Here is a 25,740-nt window from a genome sequence, read left to right as displayed (position 1 = left end):
TCAGTGCGGTGACAGCCCTTCCCCGAGGCGCTGGTGCGGATGGAGCCGGGCACGTAGGAGGCTTTTCCCTAGGAGCGCACTGATCCGGAGCGGTGATTGCGGGGAAGTGCTGTTTGCTGTGCGTTAGGGAGGTGAGCAGTTAGGCAGGTTCTCTGCCCATTCATCTCCTCCTAGGTGCATGCCGTGTGCCGCTGAGCCGCCGGCGCGTGAAGCCTGCGCTCCGCAGTGAGGTGGCTCTTGGCTGGACCCGGTGCGTGCTCCCGCAGCCCCTCCGATGTGTTTCTATTTGTGGCGATGGATCAAGGGGTGTCAGGGTGCCAAGGGCTGCTTGAATCGGTTCCATTGCATCTCACTGGATCTTCCCTTGTTGCTCAGGGGCTGCTTCTATTCTCACAAGCCATTTGTACTTCCACACAGCGCAGTGGCCTGGCCCCTCCTCGGAGCTGGCTGTGAACAAGGTGCTTGGTACAAGCAGGGGCTGCAGTCCGGGGGCCCTGTTCCCAGTTTTCCTGGCTGCAGGAAGCCTTTAGGAAGGTCTGAGTCCCCCCTCAGTGTGTCCTCTTTGCCTCCTGGTGCTGCTGCTCATCGTGCATGCCACGGGAGGGTCTGCAGCAGGAGGATGCTATGGGAGCTCCTTGGGGTCATGTTGTAACTGTAGACATCAGTGCATGAACAGGAATTCATCTGTCCAGGCTTTAAATGCTGACTGCTTCTGCTCTGAGGTCTCTATGGGGAGGGCTGACGGGCTCCTTAACACACACAGCCAGAAGCTAAAGGTCATTGCACTGTCCACATCCCTCCATCCTCCTCGCACTCCGCAGCTGAGCTGAGTGCTGACACAGGGAAACCACAACTCCTTTGTCACTGTTTCACCCCAGCTCCTTGTTTTCCCAAGTTTAACCTCTCTCCCACATCTGTTTCCTATGGGTTTTACCTTCGTGGGGAGCCCAAGCAGCCTGGATGCTGTGGGCGAAGCTGTGTGCCTGTGCTTGCCTCGTGGAGAGGGGTGTTTAATCACAAGTTGGTGTTTAAGATCCTGAGCAGCACCAAGAGGAGATTGTGAGGGAAAGCTGGATGAAACGGATGGAGACGTAGTGGGAAAGCTGCAGAGAGCCTCCCATGTCTGCCCAGGGCTGATCAGTGAGGATGTGAGGTGGGAACCTCAGGCTGGAGCTCTGGGATGCTGAGGGAACACGTGGGATATCTGTTGCTTACTCTGGACAGGGCAAGGGAATCGTGGAATGGTTTGGGCTGGATAGGACCTGAAAGCTCATCCCGTTCCAAGCCCTTGCAGAGGCAGGGACACCTTCCACTAGAGCAGCTTGCTCCAAGCCATGTCAATGGAGAGAAGTGCCACGTGCCTTCCCTGCAGTGCTGGGAGGGGACAGAGGGAGGTTTGCAGGACAGCCTCCAATTCCTGCTAATCCCTGACGAAGGAAGGTGGAGCGGGGATTGTTTGCAATGGACACAAAGCTGGGAGGGTTCTTTGGAGCAGCTGGGAGAGCCAAGGTGGAACCAGTGACGTGTGATGCCAAGGATGGGGTAGAAGGGAAGGAGGAGCGGATGGGGCTGTGTGATCTCAATGGGGGGGGCATGAGCAGCCAAGGGGATCTCCTCCACAGATGCACCAAGCAGTGAACATGAAGCCACTTGTACGTGGGGGATTCCTACTTAGTTAACACTAACCAGGGCTCACTGGGATTCTCTGGTGCTGCTCCGTGTGGATGTAAGCGACTTCTCTCTGTTCCTCCTTTAATACTGAACTCCATCTGATCCATTATTAAATAGGGAGCAGTTTTACGTTGCTGGCTTGTGGCAGCGGTAGGAAAGCAAGTGCTTTGTCATAGCAGCCCAGGTTCCAAAGGCAGATAAGCACTGGGAGGAGGAGAGGTGGAGTGCAATGGGCTTAATGAAAGCCTAAAGGCGCCTGTGCCGGCGTGGGGTTGTAAAGCACCTCGGGACAGGCTTGTAACAGGAGCGGAGCTAACAGGAGGCACTAAAAGTGCTGCTGCAGAGAAAAGGGAACTTGTGCTTTCTTCCTCTGTTTTTCAACTGTCCCGTCCCTGCCTCTGTTACACAACGTGGCTCTGTTCAGCGTGGGAGCTTGCGGAGTTCCTCATGGGAGGGCAAGAGCTGAAAGCTGGAGATGGAGTTGATCCGTATGGCCCAAACCCACTGGGAAAGGATGGGAAATGGGGCAGAAGTTAAAGATGCCTCAGTCGTGTGGCGAACAGAAGGCAGGTGAGCTGCCAGCCCTCCTGGGAGCAGGGTATGAAAGCCAGGAAGGAGGTTTCGGAGCCAGAGCAGTCGGGAAGCAGGGTGGCTGCTGCAAAGCCATCCCTCATCCCCGTGCCTGCAGTGAGGGTAGGAAGCTTTTCATTTGAGCAGGCTGCTGCTCTGTGCCAGGCCTTGTCAACTCCGTGTCTGGCTATATATAACTGCCTTAGCTGTGGGTATTGTGCCTGGTTTGGTTAGGGGAAGGAGCTCTGAGAACATGCTGGGTGTAGAACAGGAGGTCCTTATTTCTGTATTAGTCCCTTTGGGTTCTGGGTTTAGTCCCTGTAATTCCCAGGGCCTTGCCCTATAGCTGTTCTCATAGTGAATCTCTGTCCTTAGGTTGTCACCCTGTTGTTGCTTGGGATACATGTGCCCTGGGTACCCGTGTGTGCTTTTCCTGCTCCCAACTGGTTTCCCCTTCCCTGCTGTTCTTTCCCTTCTCCATTTCTCACCAGTTATAATGAATACAGAGCGCAAAGGGAGTATTCCCAGGGTGTTGGGGCACCTGAATACGGGGCTTTTCTTTTCCTTCCTGCATCACTGCAAGCCTCACCCTAACCCTGTAATAAGGATCCTCTGCTATCCCATGCAGCAAACACCACCAGCAGCCCTGCCCAGGAGAACAGCACGGATTCCGAGCACAAATGGCCCTCCTGCAATGCCCAGGATGAGATGCTCAACTTGGCCTTCACCATTGGGTCCTTCCTGCTCAGTGCCATCACGCTCCCGCTGGGAATTGTCATGGATAAGTATGGACCTCGCAAGCTCCGGCTGCTCGGCAGGTCGGTGTCCTGGGCTCCCCAGTGGGCTGAGGGGTGGGTGGGTGCTGTGCCTGTTGTGGGTCCCTGCATCCCGAGGGATGGGGCTGGGAGCTGCTGGCCGTGCACAGGACGCTGGATTTTGGCCGGTGCAGTGAGTTGCTCCATCAGGGAAGGGCTCAGGACTGTGTGTCCCCACTTCAGCTCTGCAGTGTTGCTCTGTGTTCCCCGGCCATATGGAGCCTGGAGGAAGAGCGGAGTCATTTGTGACTCACAGAGGGTGGCTTTTTTCCTTGAGCTGGGAGCTATGTCCTGGGAGGCACCAAACCAAGATGTTACATCACTGCTTGCAAGCCGGGGAGTTAACTTAGGGATAAACATGTCCTGCCTGTCTGCTCAAGGCCCTCTCTGCCTTGTTTTCTGCCTCGAATAGCAGAGCTGCTGGCTGTTTCCACGGTGGGGAGGGATGAGGGACTTGTTGGGCACAGTGGACCCCAGCGCTGCTGAGTCTGAGTGCACTAAAACCCTACCAGAAGCTGAGCTGGTCTGGAGGCAGAGGGGGGAGAACAGGGCAAGTCTCTGATTCACACCTTAGAATCATAGGACCAGACTGGTTTGGGTTGGAAAGGACCTTAAGATCATCCAGTTCCAGCCCCCTGCCATGGGCAGGGACACCTCACACTAAACCACCTCACCCAAGACTTCATCCAGCCTGGCCTTGCACACTGCCAGGGATGGAGCATTCACAACCTCCCTGGGCAACCCATTCCAGTGCCTCACCACCCTAACAGGAAAGAATTTCCTCCTTATATCCAACCTAAACTTCCCCTGTTTCAGTTTTAACCCTTACCAAAGAGAGCTAGTGAGTAGGCTCCGAGTGCTGTGACCACAGCTGGGTCTCAGGACCAAGGTCTTTGGTCACCTCTTTATGAGGAGTGGCAAAGCTGTGTGCTGGAAAACCAGTGGGGAATTTGGGTCCAGCAAGAGCTGCCTCAGTACTGGGAGGAGAGGCTGTTTCCTCAGTCCTTGTGCAAGGTTTGCTTGTGATATCTGGGTATTCCCTTGGGTTTTTCTTCCCTTCCTCTTACAGGACTGACTCTGTGCTTGCTTAAGGTGCTCAGGAGGTAGAAGCCTATGTGATTTACTGTGTAGAAGGCTGGCTATAGGAAACTCATGGGTTTGGTTCCCTTTCAGTGCCTGCTTTGCCGTGTCCTGTGTGCTGATCGCCTATGGAGCCAGTAACCCGGACTGTAAGTAGGAATTCCCCCTCTGAGCTGGGGGGCAATGTGGGGCTGCGGCTTTGGGGCTGTCTAGGGGGTGGAAGCAGAGGGCACACATGGCACTGCGTGCTCCCGCTGGCACATCCCCAGTGCTGCACTGGGGTCCTGCTGAGGACACGGCGAAGCATCTGCTGCCCCATGGGAGCTGAGTGGCTCTGGTGTTTCACAATGCTAAACAGAGAGTGTAGCAAGGGCCAAGTGTCTGCGATAGCCAGGCCCCTCAGCTCTGCGTCTGGGCAGGGCTGGGTCCTGTGAAAAGAGCAATTCCAAACGAGTTCATGGCTTTCTCAGGGTTGGGAAATAAGTAATAGCAATGGGTAATGGGTAATAGCGCTGTGTAATCGGCTTTCTGGCCAGGGATGCAGGGAGCCTTGGCTCCCCAGGACCAGATAGCGAGATGGCTGTTTGAATGACACTTCTTTCAAGTAAATCTTCCTTTTAAGACCCATTAAGACAAGCTGCCTCAGCAAGCGTGTTCATTAGAGAAACCAAACCCTTCCATCCTGGAGGGATGGGCCCAGCCTGAGCTCTCTCTTGGAGGAGAGCCCTGGCCCTCCTTTGCGTGCCTGGGGAGATGGTGCTGGGTCAGGGACAGTGTGGCACATCCTGAGGGCGCACTGAGGTGTTCAGGTGTCAGGACCAAAGCCCTCAGGGCTCTCCTCTTCGCCCCAGTGAAAGCTAAAGGTGGCTTTTTATTGTTGCAGCTCTGTCTGTGCTGATATTCATTGCGCTGGCTCTGAATGGCTTTGGGGGGATGTGTATGACCTTCACATCGCTTACGGTAAGTGAAGAGCTATTACCTGACTCCATTCTGTTCCTTGCTATGGCTGTGAGCTGGGCTAGCAGGAAAGAACAAAGTGGATTGCTTGCCTGTGGCTTGAATAGCATGTAATTTTGTCTGGTACAAAGGGTCAGTCCCTCCTATCTGTGAGGCTGAGTGGTTATTCTGAGGCTTCTTTTTCACCCAGTCCTCCTCTTTTACCTTGCATCTCAGGTGAAGGCATGGGGAAAGAAAAGGAAGTGCTGTTATCCATTGTCACGTACCTCTACATGCAGTGCTCAGCCACCTGGCACAGCCTGGACATGTGTTTGCACTGGATTTGGCATTGACACGCTGCAGGAAGGCTCAGCAGGGCACAACCCCTTGCAGCTGGGTGCAGGCAGCTTTCTGCAAGCACAGTTTGCATCTCAGCCCAGGGAAATGGTTGTTCTTGAGCACAAAAGCTTTTGCTCTCAAGCAGGGTGAGATTCCCTTCCAGGTTTCCTTAGAAATGCTGCCTTGTTGAACGCACCCAGCTCCACTTGGATCCGTTTAGTCCATGGCTTGCATTGCAAACATTGGTCAACCCCTGTCAGCTGGATCTCTGTTTTGGAGCTCTTTCTGCTCAGAGACAGAGGCTTTATTGTCCTTCAAGCAGCTGCTTCATTTTCTACCTCATTACCCTGATCCTTGTCAGTGTGGATGAAACGGGGCTGGGTGGGAAGCCTCCCAAAGCACTGATGCTTCTTGAGCTGCGACTGAAACTGTTCAGATTTGGATTGCATTACCTTGAACTTGCTATGGAAGGGAAACCTTGGATTCAACAGGGCTCCCACACTGCCTGAGCTCCTGAGACCTGGGTTTGGCAGAGGCTGGGTTTACAGATCACTGTGTACTGAGGCTGCTGTTGCCTTCATAGGCTCCAAGCTTCCGAAGCTCCGTGCAGAGGTCAGGCTTTGCTCTGTATGGGTGTTCTTCACTGGAAGCCTTGGCCGTGCTCCCAAGAACTATGGGGCAAACATCATCCTGCCACGCTTCCAATGGGAGCAAGGAGAGGAGCACATCAGTGCTGCTGCAGGAGCAGAGAGGATTCCCCACCCTGCTGCTGTTGTCTCTCCGAGTGGTTATTAAAGGGTCGTGGGTTGTTTTAGAGCCACTGGTGATGAGAGGAGGAAGGGCAAGGGCTGAGATGTATTGGATGTGCTGTACTGTGGCTTTTAGCACTGGGAAAAGTAAGCAAAGCCACTCACTTATTAGCCCTGTCATTAGTGAGCCTGTTCCACAGCACTAAGGAAGTACAGCAGCAGGAAAAAGGTCACATCTTCCAAGAAGAGATGCAAGCCTTGAGGAGGTCTGGGGCAAGCAGTGATGCTCTGAGTGCCTGCAGGGAGACCTCAGGTGGAGCCCGTGCCCTCTGGACAACAGCAGTGTGTTTTGTAAAGAGGTGAGGTGGCTTCAGGCCTGGCTCCTCACATCCAGATATAGCTGCTTTTTGGTACCTGAGGCATGTGAATGTGATTATAAATAGCTTATAGTGGGAGGGGAGCACTTCTTCCCCCACATCATAACGGAGCTGTGGTGGTGGCTGTTAAATGCAAGTGTATTTTGCTCACTGTCAGCTTCCTGTTTTGTCCCTGCGTGGTTCTACCTGCGAGCTGGGATGCTCGTGGTGCCTGCAGTGATGTGGGGATCTCTTGTGGGTCCATTCCACACACGGACATGGGGATGATGCTGTACCAAGGGAAGGCTGAAGCCAACACTGAAAGAGCAGCCTCAAAGACCTTTGTAAGGTCACCTGGAGTATTGTGTGCAGTTCTGGTGTCCTCAACATAAAAAAAACATGGAACTGTTGGAACAAGCCCAGAGGAGGGCCACGAGGATGATCAGGGGCTGGAGCACCTCCTGTATGGAGACAGGCTGAGGAAGTTGGGGCTGTTCAGTCTGGAGAAGAGGAGGCTGCGTGGAGACCTCAGAGCAGCTTCCAGTATGTGAAGGGGGCCTATAGGGATGCTGGGGAGGGACTCTTCATTAGGGACTGCAGTGACAGGACAAGGGGTAACGGGTTCAAACTTAAACAGGGGAAGTTTAGATTGGATCTAAGGAGGAAATTCTTTCCTGTTAGGGTGGTGAGGCACTGGAATGGGTTGCCCAGGGAGGTTGTGAGTGCTCCATCCCAAGGCCAGGTTGGACGAAGCCTTGGGTGAGATGGTTTAGTGTGAGGTGTCCCTGCCCATGGCAGGGGGGTTGGAACTGGATGATCTTAAGGTCCTTTCCAACCCTAACTATTCTGTGATTCTATGACCTTCATTCTATGGAGGCAGCGAGCACTGAGCAGCTCGTGGTGCCAAGTGAGCTCGTTCTGGCTGCCGCAGGCACTGGCTGCCGAGCACCCACGTGCACACGGGAGTCAAAGCAAGGTGACTTCCTTCTCCTGCCTGCCACGAGTGTCCTGACGTGCTCCAGGAAACGGGACAATCCCACTGCTGAGTGAGCTGCTGCTCTGCCCCCACAGGCAGGAGTTGGGGTGCTCCCCAGGATACCGGCGTGCAGGGGCATGGTGCGATCTGATGGCAGGGCAGGAGATTCCCTAATGCCTGTAAAAGGGATAAACGGGATCTTTAAGGGATGCTGGGACAGTATTCCACTCTGTCTTTTGGGTTCAAAGCCTTCCTCAGTAACAGGTCCCCTGGCTATCATGTAAGCACACGCAGAGCCAAAGCAAGCTGCTGTTTCTGGGTACCCTGCGCTGTGTGCCTTGGGGAGGAGGGAGAGCCAGGGAGCGGCGATGTTCCTGCTTCTGGGAACAAGGTCAGGCTGTGCCTGCTGTTCAAATGCAGAGGGGAGATTTCTGCCTCGTGACTCGGTCTGAACCAATGTGAGCGAGGGTGGGAAATGGAAACGGCTCCGTGTTGGTGGCTCGGACAAGGCAGGAATCTGGTGCTGGTTCTGCTCTGAAGCTATTTCATGCGGAGAAACAAACATGTGTGATAAATTACCACAAAGAGCCTTTGGTAGATTGTTCCCTGCCCTGTTTTCCTCTCAGAGAATCACAGATGCTTTGCTCTTCACCCTTGAGTCGGAGCAGGGGAGCATCTCTGTGTAGGGAGTGTTTTCTGCTTGGAGATAGTAGGAAAACTTAGGGCTTTGTGTTCTTTTCTGTTGGAGAACGGGAACAGGAATTCCCATCTGCTTTGGACAAAGAGGGCAGCTTGAGGCTTTCCTGGAGGACATATTTTAGTGTCCAAATGTACCCCTGATAAGGAAAACAAAGCTTAGCTTGGACAAAAACACCGTTCCCTTATAGTCTAGTTCTCAACCCCTCGACTCCTTCCACTGTTCTCCCAAACAGTCCTTGCAAGAAGAGGGGAACTGGGTTTGGTAATACTGCTGTGGTATCTTGTAGAGGGGTTGTCCTCAGGCAAAAGTGGATAAAATTGCTTAAAAAAAAGAAGATTTAAGGTCTTCAACTCATTATAGGACAGATGAGAAAATAATCCGCAAGAAGGAAGTGTTTTATCAGTTTAGGATTGCGTGCCTGTAATAAGGGCATGGCAAAATGAAGTCACTGTCTTTCGGACAGGGCATGAAGTTAATAATCCATTGAGTATCATTGACCTTTAAACAGGAGGAGTTTGTGTTTCTGTCATCGTGGGGTTGGGGCGGTTGTACCAGAATGGGCAGAAGGTGGAGGAGGAGGAGGAATCCCTTCTGGCTGTGGGATAGGATCAGAATGAGGGGCAGATCCTCTTGGAGGCAGGAAAGCAAAGAGGCCCCTTGCTCTGGGGCTTGGTTTGCCCCATGCTTGCTGCTGTGAAGACAGCATGAGAACATGGCTTAGCAGATACTGTGTGTTATTTTACTAGCTGGTTTACTAGTTGTTTTTCTGCCTAGGGATGGATGACTTGTTCCTTTTGCTTCCCCTCTCCTCCTCCAGATAGGCTCAGGTTTCTTTTCCTCCCAAGTGCTCTGTGTTGGCAGTTTCCCCTTAGATTGGGTTGGATAAGACCTTAAATCTCCAATGTCCTTTTTTTTTTGTCATCTGGCTGCTTGCTTGGTGCCAAAATAGCATTTTGGGCATCTTTAGCGTTTCTAGGACTCCTGTTCTAGCACACTTGGGATTTGCTGGATAACACTGCTTGCTTTAATACCCATCTATGTCTGCAGTGACCCTCGGAGCAGGAGGATCCACCTGGGAGCTGCGTGTTAGGAAAAAGGCTTTCTGTGATCTCGAGGTGGGGGGGAACCAGCCTGAGCCAAGCAGCAGCTGTGTTTGCGGAGCTCCTGCTCCCAGCTCCCTGCTGTTTACTGTCATTGCTGGAGACTGCTTTAGGTTGGGGATGTTTGGCGTTAAATCAGTGCCCTGCCCTGGCGACAGCCACCGGCTCTTCTGTAACCTGCAGCTCTTGTGCTCTGCAGATGCTGTTTGCTGGGCTGTGTATTTAGGCCACTGCTTCCAAGAAGAGACTTTTTTTTTGGTGCCTGCTAACAGACCTTTGGATCCTTTGCCGTTTCCTGCCTGCAGCTCCTGAAAGCAGCCTGTTGGCAGCCATCCCGCATGCAGGGAGCCGGGGCTGGGTGTGGGGATGGATGCTCTCTGCAGAGCAGTGCAGTGCTTTCTGCCTCTGCTCAGGGCTCACCACCGGCATCATTGCTGCCGCTCCCTTGGCCGGGGGTTATGTGAGGACCTGGAGACTGCACTGCATAGGAAGCTCTGCGGTGAGACAGAGGGATGATAAACAGGCAGATGGATCCTCCAGTGCTCCCGCACAGGAATACTTGCGTTGTAAACACGCCGGCCCTGCCGTGACACAAGCCAGATTTGCTTGCCTTATATGCTGCTCCTGGGAAAGATGGATTTGTTTTCCAGGCGGGGAAGGGGAATGCGATGACAGCGTTTGCTTGCTCAGGCTCCATCTAATATTGTCTGGATGATTTTTGCTCAGCAGCATCTCTAAGCAGATAAAATGCTGGTTATGCCTTTAGTCCTAGAAGGCTCCCGCAGTGTCCTGCTTTGAAGGCCCTCTGAGGCTGACGTGGTAGCGATGCCCATGTGAATTTGGGGATGGAGTGACCCAAAAAAGGAGGTGGGAGGGGATTCTGCTGTCATCCTGCAGCAGAATCTCTGTGTGTTGACCAGCTTCGGGAGGTAGCAGCCAAGCTCTGAGCCTGCCACTTCAGAGCTTCTCCCTGTAATCTCCAGCTTGCAGGCTAGCATTAGTGATGGAAGCTGGTTAAATTATGGTGCTTTGGGAAAATGGGGAGGTCATCCTTTCCCAAGAGGGTGGGAAGGTCTTTGTGTCCTGTTCCACTCTGCTTTTGGGTCCTGAGTGGAAGCAGGAGCTGGAGAGCCAGCCTGGGAGTGCTTTTGGTGTTGAGGTGGCAGACTTGGATGCTGTGGGCTGCTTCTAGCCGTGCCTACAGAGAGCTTTGCTTTCCCAATAGATCCTTGCAGAACCAGCCTGGGCTGCTCTCAGCAATGCCATCATACCTGGTAGGAGCCCAGGCACTGAAGTGGGGAGGTGGCAGGAACATGAGGTGCTATTGCCTGCTGCTTGATGCAGAGTCCAGCAGCTTCCTACCTGCACCAGGCAATAAAGCCTTGGGTATTGTGTTTGTGATTGCCTTCCTGCACCTCCCTGCTAGATAGTGTGCTTGGGCATGCAGCTGATGCAGAAATAACCAGCTTGAGCCCCTCTCTACAAGAGAGCCTCCTTTCATGGAAGGAGGCAGCAACCTACCTTGAAATGGAAACTCAAACAGCAACACAGTTTGTGTTTGTCTCTGCTCCTTCTTGTTGCAACAGGAACTTTCTGGTCTACTGCAAAGCTTTGGGTGCATAAACCAACCTGGCAGCTCAACGCGTTGCAGGGTGCGTTGAAGGCTGTGCAGTGATCACAGCCCTGTGTCTAACAGCTCTTGGCCATAAAGAGGGGGATGTGTAAAAGAACCTGGCCAAGAAAGGTGGTGGTGGCTACGGGCTTGGGGTAAGGAGCTCTTAAAGAAAGCACAAGGGCAGGAGCAAACGCTCCTGTGCTAAAGGTAACTGATGCCAAGTTATGCTGCCAGTCTGGAAAGAAGCAGTGCTGTTAAGCCCATAACTCTTGGACTGTCGATATTGCCTGATGCTGCAGGCATCAATGCAACCTGAGGAGCCAAGCCATTCTGGAGTAAAACCGGCTGCTTCAGACTGTGGTATCCGGGAGCCTTAATCCTAAATGCCAATATCTTCTCAAGAAAGCCTCCTTCCCTTCCCTGTTTCAGCCCATCTTTTCCTTCCCCAGCTGCCCAACATGTTTGGTGACCTCCGTTCCACGTTCATTGCCCTGATGATTGGCTCCTATGCTTCCTCTGCTGTGACTTTTCCAGGAATCAAGGTGAGGCTGTGGGATAATGACTCGCCACCGGTGCTGTTTGCTGGCATCTTGCACCATTTAGCAATGATACGGCAAGGAAAAAGGGGCTGTTTGTTAAACCACTTGGAGGTGTGCATTTGCAAGGTTCAGTTCCCTTCTGTGTTAGAAGGTGGCCTCAAGAATGCAACAACTACTGCAAAGAGAAGGGTCTGTTAATAATAGACACTATTACTACTATTACACTACTAATAGACAGTAGTGTTTCAAAGTGGTAAATGAGTGGCAAACTGAAGATCTTTATGAAAGATTGGTTTTTTTTATGCTCTAAGGAAAGTATATATAGATGTATTTTTAATACCCGTGTGTATTTAATCTGTGTGATTGTTAATGGTGGTTGGCTTTGAACACAGAGTGAGCAAACCACACTGAAGGGACAGAGGAGATGGTCACTTGGGCTGCCTTGGTGGAGCAATAGTGGCTCTGAACCAAGGTGTTTCATTGCAGAGTTAGCATAAAGGGGATATAGTACAGGTGAGCTGTAAGTGTGCAGGGAAGTTCCAAGGAGAAATGCATGTTATTCCAGGTATAGCTGCTGTTAAAGATGTGGATACACCTCTCTTCCTAAACCTGCATGTCACAAACCTGGCTTTTGTTACTACTTGAGTTAAACCCCTTTTAAATGCAGGATGTTCTTTCCCACTCAGTCCTCATTCAAAGACTATTGAAGTATCTTCCTGCTCTTATAGCCAAAACCATGTTCCCTTATGATTTCCAGGTTATATACGACTTTGGGGTCTCCTTCATCCTCATTATGCTGGTCTGGGCAAGCTGTTCAGGATTAGTTTTCCTCAACTGCTTCTTCAACTGGCCCCTGGAGCCTTTCCCAGGACCAGAAGACATGGACTATTCGTAAGTGTCCTCTAGACTGGCCTGGAGGGCTGATCCCATTCTTAATCCTCTAGGAAGTGCTCTCGCACCTCATTTGGAGTGCTGGACAGGGAACTCCCTTGCATGTTGTTTATTGCTGCCGTTTCTTAGGCTGAGGATTTACGTCTGCCATTCGCATTATGTCTTGGCTGGTGGATGTCTGTGGGAAGGGGAGCTTCCCAAAGCATAGGAATTAAGAAGGAAAAATGATCTGTCAGTAGTCACAAGTATTTCTATATTGACCTATGCCAAACTGGCCCTGGGGAAGTAACTCTGTGCTCTGGATCCAGACCATTTGTAGGCTTGTCGATGGAAACCAGCTCATTAAATCCACGTGTAGCCTTTCATCCTGCAGCTTTAACTGCCTCTGACTCCTTGCCCTGGGTTGCAGCTCTCATGCTCTTTGCTACCTGACAGGGTGAAAATCAAGTTCAGCTGGCTGGGATTTGACCACAAAATCACTGGGAAACAGTTCTACAAGCAAGTGACAACCGTGGGGCGCCGGCTCAGCGTGGGGAGCTCCATGAAGGGCCCCAAGGAGCCGACAGCCTTGCAGGAGAACAACAAGCTCTGCCTGTCCACAGTGGACCTGGAAGTGAAGTGCCAGCCTGACAATGCAGGTGTGGTTCTAGGAGTGGGATGCTTGTGTTGGCACAAGGCCTCTTGGCCTCTCTGTTGCCTCCAGACCTGTTTGTAAGAGATATACGTGATGTGTGCGTTGCCAGGGCCATGTGCCAGCCGCCAGTATTTAAACACGAGTTCAGCTATATAGGGAATCCTGGTCTTATATACTTGCCTAAATGTACCATATGGTGTTGCCAGTGGTGGGGACAACAGCGTGGGTGACTGGTGTGGCTGCAGAAGGACAGTGCATGGTCACTGCTGTCTCTTAGACTGTTGCCATCATGACCAAGCCCTTCCTTACGCGGTGGTATGGCAGAAGTGAATGGTTTGAAGCTTCCTTTTGCCTTCTTCAGAGACTCTGTTATTCCTTCTGCAGCTTCTCCCTCCTTCATGAAGAGTGTCTTCAGTCCTATCTTGTTGCTCAGCCTTATCACCATGTGTGTCACTCAGCTGCGGCTCATCTTCTACATGGGAGCCATGAACACCATCCTTGAGTTTCTGTCTGGAGATAAAGATCAAGGTAAGGTTAACCCGAAAACATCGATCTGCTTCCTTGGAAGTGGGACCTGACCTGGACTTGGTCCTTACAAGAGGCCAGCAAGCCTGATTACTCAGCAGATACACCGTGTATAGCCATTAGTGGTGTCAGAGTGCGGCTGACAGCTGCTGGTAGGGTCTAGTGGAGGGCGGGAACTAGCCCAGGACAGCGGGGCAGGGAGGTAGACACTTGAATGTCAAGCTAATTTTAGCCCTGTGCCTGTTAAAACACTATTCCATGTTATTTCCCCAGATGGGCTGTTGAAAGCAGCCTCTGGGGCTGCACTGTGATAATTGTTTTCATGGGAAAGCCTATTTCATCAGGTGTTTGCCTTGGTTATCCCAAGCAAGCACAAAGGACGGCGCAGCTGACTCCAGTGACTAATGGTTGGACTTAGAGGTGTCTCAACCAGCAGCTGCAGGGGGGGGAGAAGTGAAGTCAGGGCTGTTTTGTGCAGCTTGTTGTGTGCTGGGGAGGCTCAGGGGCACTCATTGCCCTGGCCTTGTATTTATAGCTCTGAGTACATGGAGCAAACGGGAAGGAATACATTAGCTTGCTGTTGTTGAAAATACCCAGGATTGCAAAACAGGACTTAGCCTTTCCCCCCCACACCCCGTGTGTGTGTGTGTGTGTGTGTGTCCTTTGTAGTAAGATCCAGTTTGGACTTGTTAAATCTGGATTGCATGAAGCTGATAAATCAAGAGGCACGCCTCTGGAAAGAGGAGGGAGCTCTGGGGGAGGGATGGAAACTGGGAAACTCCAAGTGGCTTGGCATTCCCTGAATCGCTTTGGTTCTTGAGCCTTTGACAGCCTGCAGCATTCAGCTCTTTATCTCCTGGCTCAAGAGCTCACTGAGACATGAAACAGTAAACAGGACAAACTCCACGCTGCCTGCCTTGCCCAACACTGCTTCGGTTTCTGCTTACCTTGTAACTCTTCCACCCGGATTCTTTCCTTTTTCCCCTGGCTTGCTTTAGTTATTTCTCTTTCATTCCCCCCCTCTCCTTCCCTCCTTGGTATTTTCGACTTACATATGTGCTGCCAATTCTCTTTAGGTCAAGTTCCCATGTTAATAAAGGGATTGTCCCTTGGGTGTCTTGCATTTTCTCTGTGCCACCTTTAAGATTTCTTCCCGTTTTCCCCTCTCCTCCCCCTGCATTAGCCTGGGCTCACAGTGCAGTCCAATGTCTTAGTGTTTCCATAGCATCAGCAAAACAGTGGTATTGTCCAGTCGCAGCAGTGTCAGGCTGTGAGAGCAGTTCCAAGGCATGTGGAGCTCTCTGGACTGTGATCTGTGCGGATCAGGAGAGGGTGGGATGCTGCTCCCTTAGCATTCCTTGTTCTTCTTGCAGTTGTTTACTTGAACATGGGTTTGTTTAAAGAGCTCCCTCCACCTGCATCTGCTCTTGGTTGCATTCAGCAAGGGAATGGGAGAGTTGAGTCAATCCTGCAGGTGTGGTGGTCAAAGGAAACGTCAATATTCCTGAGCAGGAGAGAAGGATGTGGGGAAAATCACTCCGAAAGTGAAGTCTTTTAAGCTGCAGCGGGGCACCGTGCCCTTGAAGCAGTTATGGTGACTCAGACCATGTTGAAAACCTAGACATGGACAGAGCAGTCAGCCTGTAAAAACCCCAAGATGGGGGAGAAGCAAAGGAGTTTGGTAGCTCTGCAAGTCATCCTGTAAAAAAGGCAGGCAGGAGAGGATAAACCTGATATCTAGAAGCTGAAATCTGGCTGCATCTTTACTGAATTGTCACCTTGCTTCAAATCTGGTAATACTTGGAGACCTCGGGTTGTATGAGGCGCTTGCTTAAGAGAACTTTGAGGGAAAGACATGTAGAACAGTGGATGTAAAGGGCTGTCTCCCCACGTGTGCACCCTTTGTTTGCTCTAGTCAGGCTTCTACTTCTGGTGGTATCTGCTAGGTATTGTTTGCTTTATTTCTCCTTAGGAAAGGATGGTTTTTAAGATGACAAACAAATTGAGGCGGCTCAGTTTTATAGCAACTACTATCCTCCTTTTTTTTTTGCTGACCCCATAGATTCCATTCCCTGCTTCACATTGGCTTCCGCCCTTGCTGCGTAGAGCCCAAGATGAAGGGCATGAATGGCATGAAGAGGCAAAGCATGACAGCATGGCTTGCTTCTTACCCTCTATTAAAAAATAACCAGACAAGAGCAAACCAGCTCTAGGAGTGCTTGTAGAGGGTGATGCCACCTGCCTCTCCTGGCTACAGCAGTTGCTATAATGAGATGGGGATGTGGGGCCACTTCAGGCCTTGCCTTTGAGGAGGTAATGGGGGCATGAATGTGAGGCTGGAGTTGGAAGTGCCTCTTGGTTCCTTTGCCAGCAACTGGAGCCAGGAAAGTATCATCAGGTGCCCTGCTGGGCTGTGCTGCAGCAGCTTAAGAGAAGGGCTTATTGGAAACTTCTCTCCATTACTGAGATAACTCGGGTATAAATCCTGGCTCCAGTTCTTTGGGTAGGTCTGGAAATGCACTGGGAGGGACACGCTGACATTCTTGGTTGTTTTTCCTCGGCGCTGTAAGCTGGTGAACGCTCTGTGCTGAGGTGGGCAGTTTCGGAGTCCTTTCTCCAGAGCTGTGGTACACCAGTGACTCACCACACTGCTGTGTGATGCCCAAACCCATCACATGGGCTGCGGAGAGGAAGTGGAAACAGTGCTGCAGGGTGGGGAAACTGTTCAGTGACGGAAGGGGATGGTTTCTTCTAAGTCTGCTGGCATCAGCTTTCCCTTAGCAAGCTGTGTAGGTGCTTCTCCCGTCTTTAACACAAGGGGAGTTATCATCAGTTTGAGTTCTTAATGGTGCTGTGGGGATTTTTGCTGCTAATCTCCCCTTCCTCTGCCTCCAGACTTGCCCATTCAGCACCACATGGGTTAGTCCTCACCTCCCTGGCCTGGCTTGTTCTTGCTGGAGCTTCCTGGCTGGAGAAGATGTAACTGCAGCTCCCAGCGAGGCAGGAGAGGGGATGACTAATGCAGGATGTGTTGCTTGTAAGAACTTTCCCTTTTGGTTTGAACCAGCATAAACCTCACTGGCATTAAGCAGTAGCTGCATCCTGTTTCTGGAGCCCTACCTGCTGTTGGGCTGATGCAGGATCACTAGAATGGTTGAAGCAAGTGTGCCTGGTATGTCCACTCTAATGTCATGCTTCTGGGAGCCTATATGATGGAATGGGGCTTTGGTACCTTGTCTCCTTAAGCCCTTGCCTGGTAGTTGGCGAGTAGATTGGGTCTGGGCTCTTAATGAGAGGTGATCTGTAGGGAGGAGCAGTTTCTTTTCTCTTGCTGCTATGGTATCACTTGGACTGACAACTCCCTAAATCTCTCTTCTTTTCCCTGCAGTGGCTCTCTACACTTCCATCTTTGGGGTATTGCAACTGCTGTGCCTGCTGACAGCGCCTGTGATCGGGTACATCATGGACTGGAGGCTGAAAGAGTGCGATGATGGCTCAGAAGAGACCGAGGAGAGCAACGCTGAGCAGTGCGTAGTGTGCGGCACACGGGACACGCAGCCGCGTAGCAGGCCCCCCTCTGCTCTGCATGATGTGTGTGGTGATGAAGGACTGGAAAGGATGTTGGTTCTTCAGGATAGAAAGCGAGCCTGAAGGAAGACTTGATAATTGCAGAGGAAAGGACCAGACTGCCCTCCATGTCCACTGAGATCAGTCAAGAAGAGCAAACGTAACTCATAGCAAGGGGAGGTTCAGACTTTCCTTCTAGCCCAGCAGTAAGACTAACAGCACTGAAATGATTGCCTAGATGTTCCTCAGCTTCCACTGGTGGAGACCCCACCACCTCCTTAGGCAGACCTGTAGCCAAACCCATTTAGATAGAGTTGATGGGATACGTGGAGAATGTTGCTGTGAGTTCCAGTAGCTGCTGAGCGTGCTTTGTGTAACACGGGCTTTGCTGTCCTTCCAGAAGTGACAAGAAAAAGAAGAAGCGTGACCGTCAGATCCAGAAAATCACCAATGCCACCAATGCCTTTGCATTCACAAACGTCCTCCTGGTTGGATTTGGAATCACCTGTCTTATTCCCAACCTACCCCTGCAGGTGAATAGGCCAAACGGATGGGGGTGATGGAGGGGCTGGGGTGTGTGTGTCCTGGCACAGTGACAGGCAGGACAGTGCCACGAGGTCCTGTGAGCCAGCAGACCCAGCTAGAGGCAGGAGGGCTGGGAGACTTCTATACTCCTTGGGGAACCCCAGTGTTAAGAGTTGAACCGTGCAGTTTACATCCCTTGAGGGAACCTAAAGAAGCAGCTGTAGTTAAAATGTCAGAGTTGGCGCTGCATTTATTCACGCTCAAGCTGTGTCACCACAAATACTTCCCTACCAAGATCCTCCCAGCAGTGTGGGTGCATTTAACCAGGGCTCGATACAAGCTGCTCATGGTCAGATAGCTTGCAGAAGCATGACACTGATCTATACAGCAGGTTCTTCCTGCATCGGATGCTGTGCTCAATGGTACCCATGGGGTCATAAACCTGTTTACTTTGTGGCACCATCTGGTTTTGGTGGAGGAGTTCTAGGGATTTGATGTTATCCTTCAATGTGCCTTTATGATGCAGGCAAACAGCCAGTTTGCTCATACCTACATGTTGTCTGCAATAACCTGTGGAAAATTAACTAAACCATCCCCGAGAGCAAGCAGGAGGGATTGTGACACCAGCCATGGGATGCTGGGACATTACAAGTGAGATGGGTCTTGTGTGTGCTTAACCTCAGTGGGCACTGCACCTTGGTCTTTGTCAAGTATGGAAAAGCAGAGCTTTTAGAGAGGAATAGAAACTTCTTGTGTTGATCTTTGAGGTTCCTCGAGCCCACCTTTGTGCTACAAAGAAGAGCTTTTAGGAGTGTTACGCTGGGGTATGGTACAACCAGGTGGGATCTAGGATGTGACATCTTTCTGCTTCTCTTCCCAGATTCTTTCCTTCATTTTGCACACCATTGTGAGAGGATTCATCCACTCGGCTGTGGGAGGCCTCTATGCAGCTGTGTAAGTCTCTGCTTGCCTACAATACATGGCTGGCCAGGTAAACTGGTTTGGGATGATAAGCTGCTCATGTGAGAGGGGGATCAGGATGTGAAGTCTTTGTGGTCAGAGGGCAAAAATGATGCAACTTGTTTCCTCAGTCACCACTGGCTATGATAATAGTTGGACTGAAGTCCCAGCTGATGTTTTCCTTGTTCAGAGACAGCTAATCCCTTTGGCACAGCTACTGCAATGAGACAGGAACAGCTGTAAATGGGCCTTGAGTATGATACTAGGCTGTTGACACTAAGGTTATATAGTAAAAACTCCAAGGCTTTTTTTGTCTTATAATGAGTAGCTACGTGTCTGGGTAAAACATTAACATAATACATTGCTACTGGTCTGCTCTGAAGTAAAGCATTGCTCAAGATCCCATTAGTGATGCCTACTCCCTTTCCCAGGCCATCATCCATCCTGTTTCCAATGCACCAAACTATCAATAGCTGAATCTAAGTACTCTCTTCCTTATGAAGCAATGGTTTGGGGTTTGGGAATAGATCTGCCCCTCTGTCCTGAGGAACAGAAAGAAGCTGTTATCCTTCAGGTATTGTTGAGGTGGGAAGGGACTTCTCGAGACCACTGACTCCAGCCCTCATGTTCAAGCAGGGTCAGCTACAGCACATTGCCCAGGACTGTGTCAGTTGGGTTTTGAATATCTCTGTGGATAGAGGCTCCACAGATTCCTTCTGTCAAGGATTTTAGTCCCGATGTCCAAGAAAACCAGCCTAAATTCTGCTTCAAAAACACGTATGATTTTGGTTCCCTGGCAGCTAGAAGTGTTTTTGTCTTGGGCAAGATAAATGCTTGTTGCTGTATGTATAATCTGGCAATAGTCAAACAGGATCAGTGTAGAAGCAACTCTGGAACTTCCTGGACTGAGGTGTTTTTGCTTTGAGAGTGACCTTTTTGAATATTTCAAGGTTTGGACCCACTTCTTTCTTTCCAAGCTTCGTTTAACCTGACCCTTTTTAAACACTGCTCAGTCACGGATAGAGAAGGATGTTAGGCTGTCCCTGAAATCTGTTTTTCCATGAGCAGTGTCTGATACTCAGCACTTCCTAATCAACAGTGTTGTTTAGTTTGACTTAGGACCAGACTTGTCCTCTAAAAAGGAAAACACCCACCAACCTGTTGTTCAGGTTTCACTCACTTCTACAGGGAGCAAATTGTTATGACCAGATGACAGTGATTGCTCAGCCACAAATGCAATCATCTGGATAAAGAGGCCCTGCTTTTAGCTTGTAAATGTCAACACTCTCGTCCCTTTGCAATAGCAACAGTAGTTGTATAAGCACTTCCACCTGCCTGCAGTACAGCTGGGAAACAAAACAAGTGCTAGATCTGATGCTGCTTGAGCATCGAGTTTGAGAGCTCAGGATCAGAATAGTCTGGAGAGAAAGGCACTGTGCACACCATGGGGTACAGCTACACGCTCCACACAAAGAGGTAGTTATACATAAGTCCAGGGGAGAGAAGTTCTTCATATTATGCATGTCTGGGGTCTGTGTTGTGTTGTGGAGTTGACTGGGAATGTAATCTGACCGAGGTGATGTGAACAGTCAAGGTGACATATAATAATGCTGCTTTCTCTGTTGACAGATACCCCTCTACCCAGTTTGGCAGCTTGACAGGGTTGCAGTCGTTGATCAGTGCCCTCTTCGCCCTTCTGCAGCAGCCTCTTTTCATGGCATTGACAGGACCTTTGGAAGGAGACCCCCTCTGGGCAAGTTCTTCCCAAACTTAACGTCAAAGCTTAGTGTTTAAGATGATTTGGGCTCATTCCGTTGGAAACAAAAGGACTCCTGTGTATGGACCAAGGTTAAAACCAGCTGGAATTTTAGTCTGCTGTTACCTTGGTGCTGTCCAAGAGACTTCCCTGTGTGTGGGTAATGACTCCCTGGGAGGGAAAGCCACTAACCCTTATGCTGGTGGTATAGAAAGGGAGTGAAAAGGCTGCAGGTGTGCTTTGTGCTAACAGTTTGTGTGGCAAGTCAAAACCTGTCAAGTAAAAGCGGGTGAAGCTGTGTGGACCTTAGTGCCATAGAAATACCCTTTCCCTTGTGAGCTATTACCTCTGATTACCAGGAAATTTGGGGTTGCTGATGCTAATGCCTAAAAAGCCAAGGGCTAATGTCTGAAAAGCCAAGGGTAGGGCTAATATTCTTTCTTGATGAAAGCCTGTCTGGGCAGCTCAGTAAAATCATGACATGAGGAGGGTCTTGTAGCCTAGAAACCAGGACTCTCCCCCTGTGCCCACCCCAGTGGGCTGTTGAGGAGTGGACTGTTCTGTGGAGCAAAACCATTGCAGCCATGATCCAGAGCCTCCAACCCTTGCAGCATTTAGCTCCTACCCGTGGTGCTCTGGCCACAGCAGTGCAAATGTAATCCTGTGGAGGTTGTTGTCAATACCCTGAGCAGGGCGGCTCCCAGTTTGCCTGCAGCTGAGTGATGTGGGCTGGGTTCCGACACGGTGGCACGCGTGACTGGGTTGTCTTCACAGCCTGCCTGAGTGTGTTTTGTCTTCCTTCCTTGCAGGTGAATGTCGGCTTGCTTGGTGTGAGCTTCTTGGGTTTCTGCCTTCCAATCTACCTGGTGTGCTACAGGCGCAGGCTAGAGAGGGAAAAAAAGCAGAAGATGGAGGATGCCAAACTCTTCTTCAAAATCAACGGCACTCCCAATGAGGAAGCCTTTGTTTAAACTCTTGCTTCAAATACAACCTCCCCTGTACAGGTTCCTACCACGTCCGTGGGTTCTACCTGTGGTGTAAGCCAGGCTGTTTCTCCCCTGGCTCTGCCAGTCTTTGCCCATCACTGGAGTGAGGGCCGGACCTCATGACTGTGCTTTCCTCAGACACGTGGCAGGAGGAGACTTCCCACTCCTTATTCCAGAACACGGGTCTCTTTCCCTTTTTATAAAGGCCACGCAGATACTGTGTCTTAAACCATCCCCTGATCACACTCTCCAGTGGCAGAGCCTCTGCATAGGAAACTTGGGAGAGAAGGAACAGAGGGATGGGGGAAGAGGGAAGAAAGACCCCAACTTGAGTTTGCAAAGGTAACACACTGAAGTCTGTTTTCTCCTCCTCTTCCCCCAACCTTGGCTGTGACATTGTCTCGGATGCAAGCTGCACGTTCCTCCCTCCCTGAGGCTTCATAGTGGTCTCTCTGCTTGATATGTAGTTGGACCCAGTGGTTTTATTGCCTATCCAGACATACCCTGGACTGGTCCTGAGGCAGGGAAGGGGATTTTATTCCTACGTGTGTGAGCACAGCTTCAGTGTATTGCTAAATGTTGGCTGCTAGCACTGACAGCTCCCAAACCTTTTATTACTGCAAATGACACAGACTTGTGAGCAATGGATCTGCCTTCCACACTGAAGAGCCTAGTGTACTGCTTGGTCCTAGATCAAGCTTTCAAAGGCCTGGAACGACTCCTCTTCCTGGCCCATAAACCACCTGTACGTGTTTTAAACTGTCTGCAGTCCTGGAACCTTTGAGATAGGAATTGGATCTCATTTACTGATGAAGTGCTTTGGGACTTGTTGCCTTTTGCCTCTTCTTCCTTCCACCGTGACCCTGGGAGGGGAGCAGCAGCATGTACTAAAGGTGGAAAAGCTTCTTGAAGCTGAGCTCTGGGGCTCCAAATACCTTGGTGTTCACATGTTGTGAGCTGACTTGCTGTTGAAAAGAACCAACGAGTGCAGAACACTCCTTTGTGTGTGGTAACTGGATCCTGTGGACATATGGGTGATGTGGTGAAGTAATTCTTCCTCCAGCCATAGCTTATTTACACCATTCTGGTAACAGCCCCCAAGCTGCTGAACACCAGGTTACTGCGACTGACCAAAAAGCTGCCGGTTTGGCTGTATTAAGAACCTTCTCCAACGCTGATGCTCTGTCTGGACAGAGTACATGGTGATGGATTGTATGCTGAAGCTGACTTAGAGCAATACGTGTGGGTAAAGGTGCCCCCAGGTCTGTTCACCATGGAGGGAACATAAAGGGAATTTTTAACCTGCTTATTTTTATAGAGGTTTTCCTAAGTCTTGTCTAAATTTGATGTTTCTGCCCTTAACCTTTCTGTTGAGGTTGGTAGCTCAGCCTCTATGGCATTGTGACTAGCATTAACCAGTGCACCATTTGGACCTGCTCGGAGCAGAAAGGTGCAGTGCTGAGGGTGGCTATTGCCAGTGGACATGCAGCACCAAATGCAGTGGGCTGAGCTAATGGCTGTCGGGAGGGTTGGGAGCAGAAACCAAACAGTTCTGAAGATGCAGTGGTGGTGCTTTCTGAACTGCTGACCCCTGTGGTACTGCAAAGCCTGGCAGGGGGTAAATCATTCAACTGCTTTATGTCTGGTTGGGAAAGTCTGAGAGTCAATCACTGCCCTGTTAGTGCTGGGGATTGGAAACAACAGCGCGCTCGGACCTTCCTTTGGGAAATGACCTGGAAACTGGGTGTTAACCCCGTTACAGAAGGCTTGGAGCATGCAGGTGCTCAGCCCAGCCAGGTCCTTCACCCTTCCTACAGAAGGCTGGTGACCTCTTGGGCAGGACGGCTGGAAACCCTGCCAGCAGAGGAGGAGGAGGAGGAGGAGGAGGCAGCTTTTGTGGGGCAGCAGCGCCATCTCCAGCCAGGCTCCTGCGGGCAGCTCAGACGCTTCTCCACCCCGTGGTACCTCTTAGTCTGCAGTCACTCCTTTGGAAATAGCTCACTACTTGAGTATTTTACACGTCTGTGGGTTTGTTTTTTTTTTTTTAATGTGTTGCCTTTATTAAATGTGTTTGTTCCAAGACAGCCTTTCTGCCTGCTGTCAACACTTCACTCTTGTACAACTTCTTGTCTTTTGTTGACCTCTAGCTTTGGTATGAGTTAGCCACTGCCCCAGCTTTCCTATCTTCTGTGTCAAGCAATAATGAAGGAGGCAGAGTCTTGATTCATTTTCCTGCTCACCTGGCATCGTCTCAAGTACACGTTTGGAGACCACCAGCTTGCCTAGATTTCCAGAGGGCTTTCTATGGATTTCTGCATTTCATGTTATATACTCCTAAATATTGTGAAGATTCCAACTTGTGCTCTGATTGTGATATGACAATAATGGGTTAAATGTAACTTATTTATTTCTTTTATCAGTGAGAGCTCAGACAGGTGAGTGTCCTCAGACTGGCAGTGTCTTCAAACAGATGGCTGTTGGTGTGCTGACTCAGCATTACTTCCACCTCACATTCAGAACATCATACGTGGTAGCTTCCACTCTTTGGCCACTTGACTTCCCCATAGAAATATCTCTGCAAAATGGGGGAATAGTGGCATGTTTTCAGGAAGCCACAGGAGAGATGCAGCTAAATTAAACATCACCGTTTTACTTCTGCCATCTACCTCCCTACTGCAGTTCCCAGTTCCTGCCTTCTATGTGGAATAGCTTCTAAGCCAGTTTCATCTGATAAAATGGTGGATGTATGTGCTTAGCACCCCTGCTGATGGCTGTGGTGTTTAGAAGCTGCTGGTCGGCTGTGAGGAATAGAACCTCACTCCTTTTTGAGCTGGAGTTTCAGGCTCTGTTTGCAGATGGTGAGTAAAGTGTGCCTTCAGCTGGCAGTCACTAGGAGTAGTGGGTACACAAGTGGGAAGTTGTGGGATGAGAAGTATTTAGATGAAATATTGGGAAAGAAGCTCTTCCCTGTGAGGGTGCTGAGGCGCTGGCACAGGGTGCCCAGAGAAGCTGTGGCTGCCCCATCCCTGGCAGTGTTCAAGGCCAGGTTGGACACAGGGGCTTGGAGCAAGCTGCTCTAGTGGAAGGTGCCCCTGCCCGTGGCAGGGGGATTGGAACTGGATGAGCTTTAAGGTCCCTTCAACCCAAACTATTCTGTGAGTCTGTTTTCCAACATGGGGCTGGTTAAAAGTGGTCTGATACATCTGTTAACTCAGGGAGACTTTTAGTTGCTGTATATAAGAAAGTTATGCCAAGGAAAAATTCTTTTTCTATGTGCTCTGTCTCTTAAGAATTGGTCAAGGATGGAGAAAATAAATACTGGGCTAGGTGAAAAAGTGGTCTGATGTAGCAGGATTTCATTTACTCTGATAATTGTGAACCAAACTACTTTGAAAGAGCAGTCCCGCATTTATCTATCAAAAACCTGGATCTGTGGGCAGGGTGTGCAAATACTCCACCAACTGTGGCACAACTGCTTAAATACTGTACCTCCTGCAGGGTGGGCCCATTGGAGGATAGAGTATAGTGGCTTCAGCCTCTTCTATATGTTGTTTTGCATGGTGCAGAAGTGAATGCTGTTGGGATAGTCCTGTTACACGTGGTTGTTCATGGGCAGCCTGCCTTGATCTTTGGCCGTTATGGAAGTGTAATTGTGGATTACTGGAATCTGGAGTGGAAAACAGCACTACTGCTTTCTTAGCCAAGTGATGTGGGACCAAGATGATTCCTGATGTGCTTTTCTATGTGGCATGAGCCACCTTGTGGAAAAAAAATTAATGGGCCACCAAAGTGTGATGATGGAAAAGCCCTTGTCTCCTCTGTAGCAGCATCCCCAGCTAGAGGTAATGAAGCAGAGACCTGGTATGTGTGTACTTGCTCACAGAAGGAGCCCTCAGACTCAAGAGTGTTGCTGTGTAAAGGTGATTGCACCTCTGGAAACACTGCTCCTGGCCTCTACAGACTTTAAATGTGTGTAATATGTATCCATACTTACAGGAAATAAACTGAGAATTAAACTGAGTGGGGAAGGGAGGGTGACAGCTTATTCCTTTCACTAATCTGTCAGTACCATTGACACAGTCTTCATAGCAGCGATGCTGTCAAGAGTAGCAGAGAAAATGTGTGCTGTTCTGTTTAATAGGGCACTTACAGCTTTATTCAGTTGCTGACACAGAGTCAGGATTCGTGAGATGAAACTGGACACAGATGTCTGCAAAAACACAAAAGAGGCAAATCTTGCTGAGACTCCAACTTCACTGCAATGCTGCTCCAGGCATTGAATGCTTAACTCCCACAGCAAAGCCTGGCTTCTTCGTGCTCCGTCTACAAAGGAAAACTGTAGGATAACGAGATTTTAACTCAGTAAATCACTACCATGTTTTAAAGTGGGAGATTTCCTTCTTGACAGGCTGCTAATTTGGAAAATATGCCACAACTATAGAGCAGATAC

At 50.3% G+C, this 25,740-nt stretch overlaps 1 protein-coding gene across 2 annotated transcripts in view; it reads left to right on the top strand.

The window, feature by feature from the left end:
- SLC43A2 (solute carrier family 43 member 2) overlaps positions 1–23,401 on the top strand; it is a 28,998-nt gene extending 5,597 nt beyond the window's left edge. Inside the window, exons 3-14 of one of the 2 annotated variants that reach the window (XM_062615781.1) lie at positions 2,870–3,059; positions 4,230–4,285; positions 5,020–5,096; positions 11,357–11,449; positions 12,204–12,337; positions 12,773–12,975; positions 13,356–13,499; positions 16,885–17,023; positions 17,464–17,596; positions 18,469–18,542; positions 20,178–20,301; positions 21,114–23,401. In XM_062615781.1, coding sequence (XP_062471765.1) covers positions 2,870–3,059; positions 4,230–4,285; positions 5,020–5,096; positions 11,357–11,449; positions 12,204–12,337; positions 12,773–12,975; positions 13,356–13,499; positions 16,885–17,023; positions 17,464–17,596; positions 18,469–18,542; positions 20,178–20,301; positions 21,114–21,275 — 1,529 coding nt within the window. In that variant the 3' untranslated portion in view covers positions 21,276–23,401. Of the gene's footprint in view, positions 1–2,008; positions 2,242–2,869; positions 3,060–4,229; positions 4,286–5,019; positions 5,097–11,356; positions 11,450–12,203; positions 12,338–12,772; positions 12,976–13,355; positions 13,500–16,884; positions 17,024–17,463; positions 17,597–18,468; positions 18,543–20,177 lie in introns of those variants that run through there. The other variant, XM_062615780.1, reaches the window with a different exon arrangement.
- Positions 23,402–25,740: the final 2,339 nt, after the last annotated feature.

The sequence above is a fragment of the Pezoporus occidentalis genome, unplaced genomic scaffold, assembly GCF_034315485.1.
Source record: "Pezoporus occidentalis ecotype Australia unplaced genomic scaffold, CSIRO_AGI_Poc_V1 ctg183, whole genome shotgun sequence".
NCBI lineage: Eukaryota > Metazoa > Chordata > Aves > Psittaciformes > Psittacidae > Pezoporus > Pezoporus occidentalis.
This window is presented reverse-complemented; position numbering and strand designations above follow the sequence as displayed.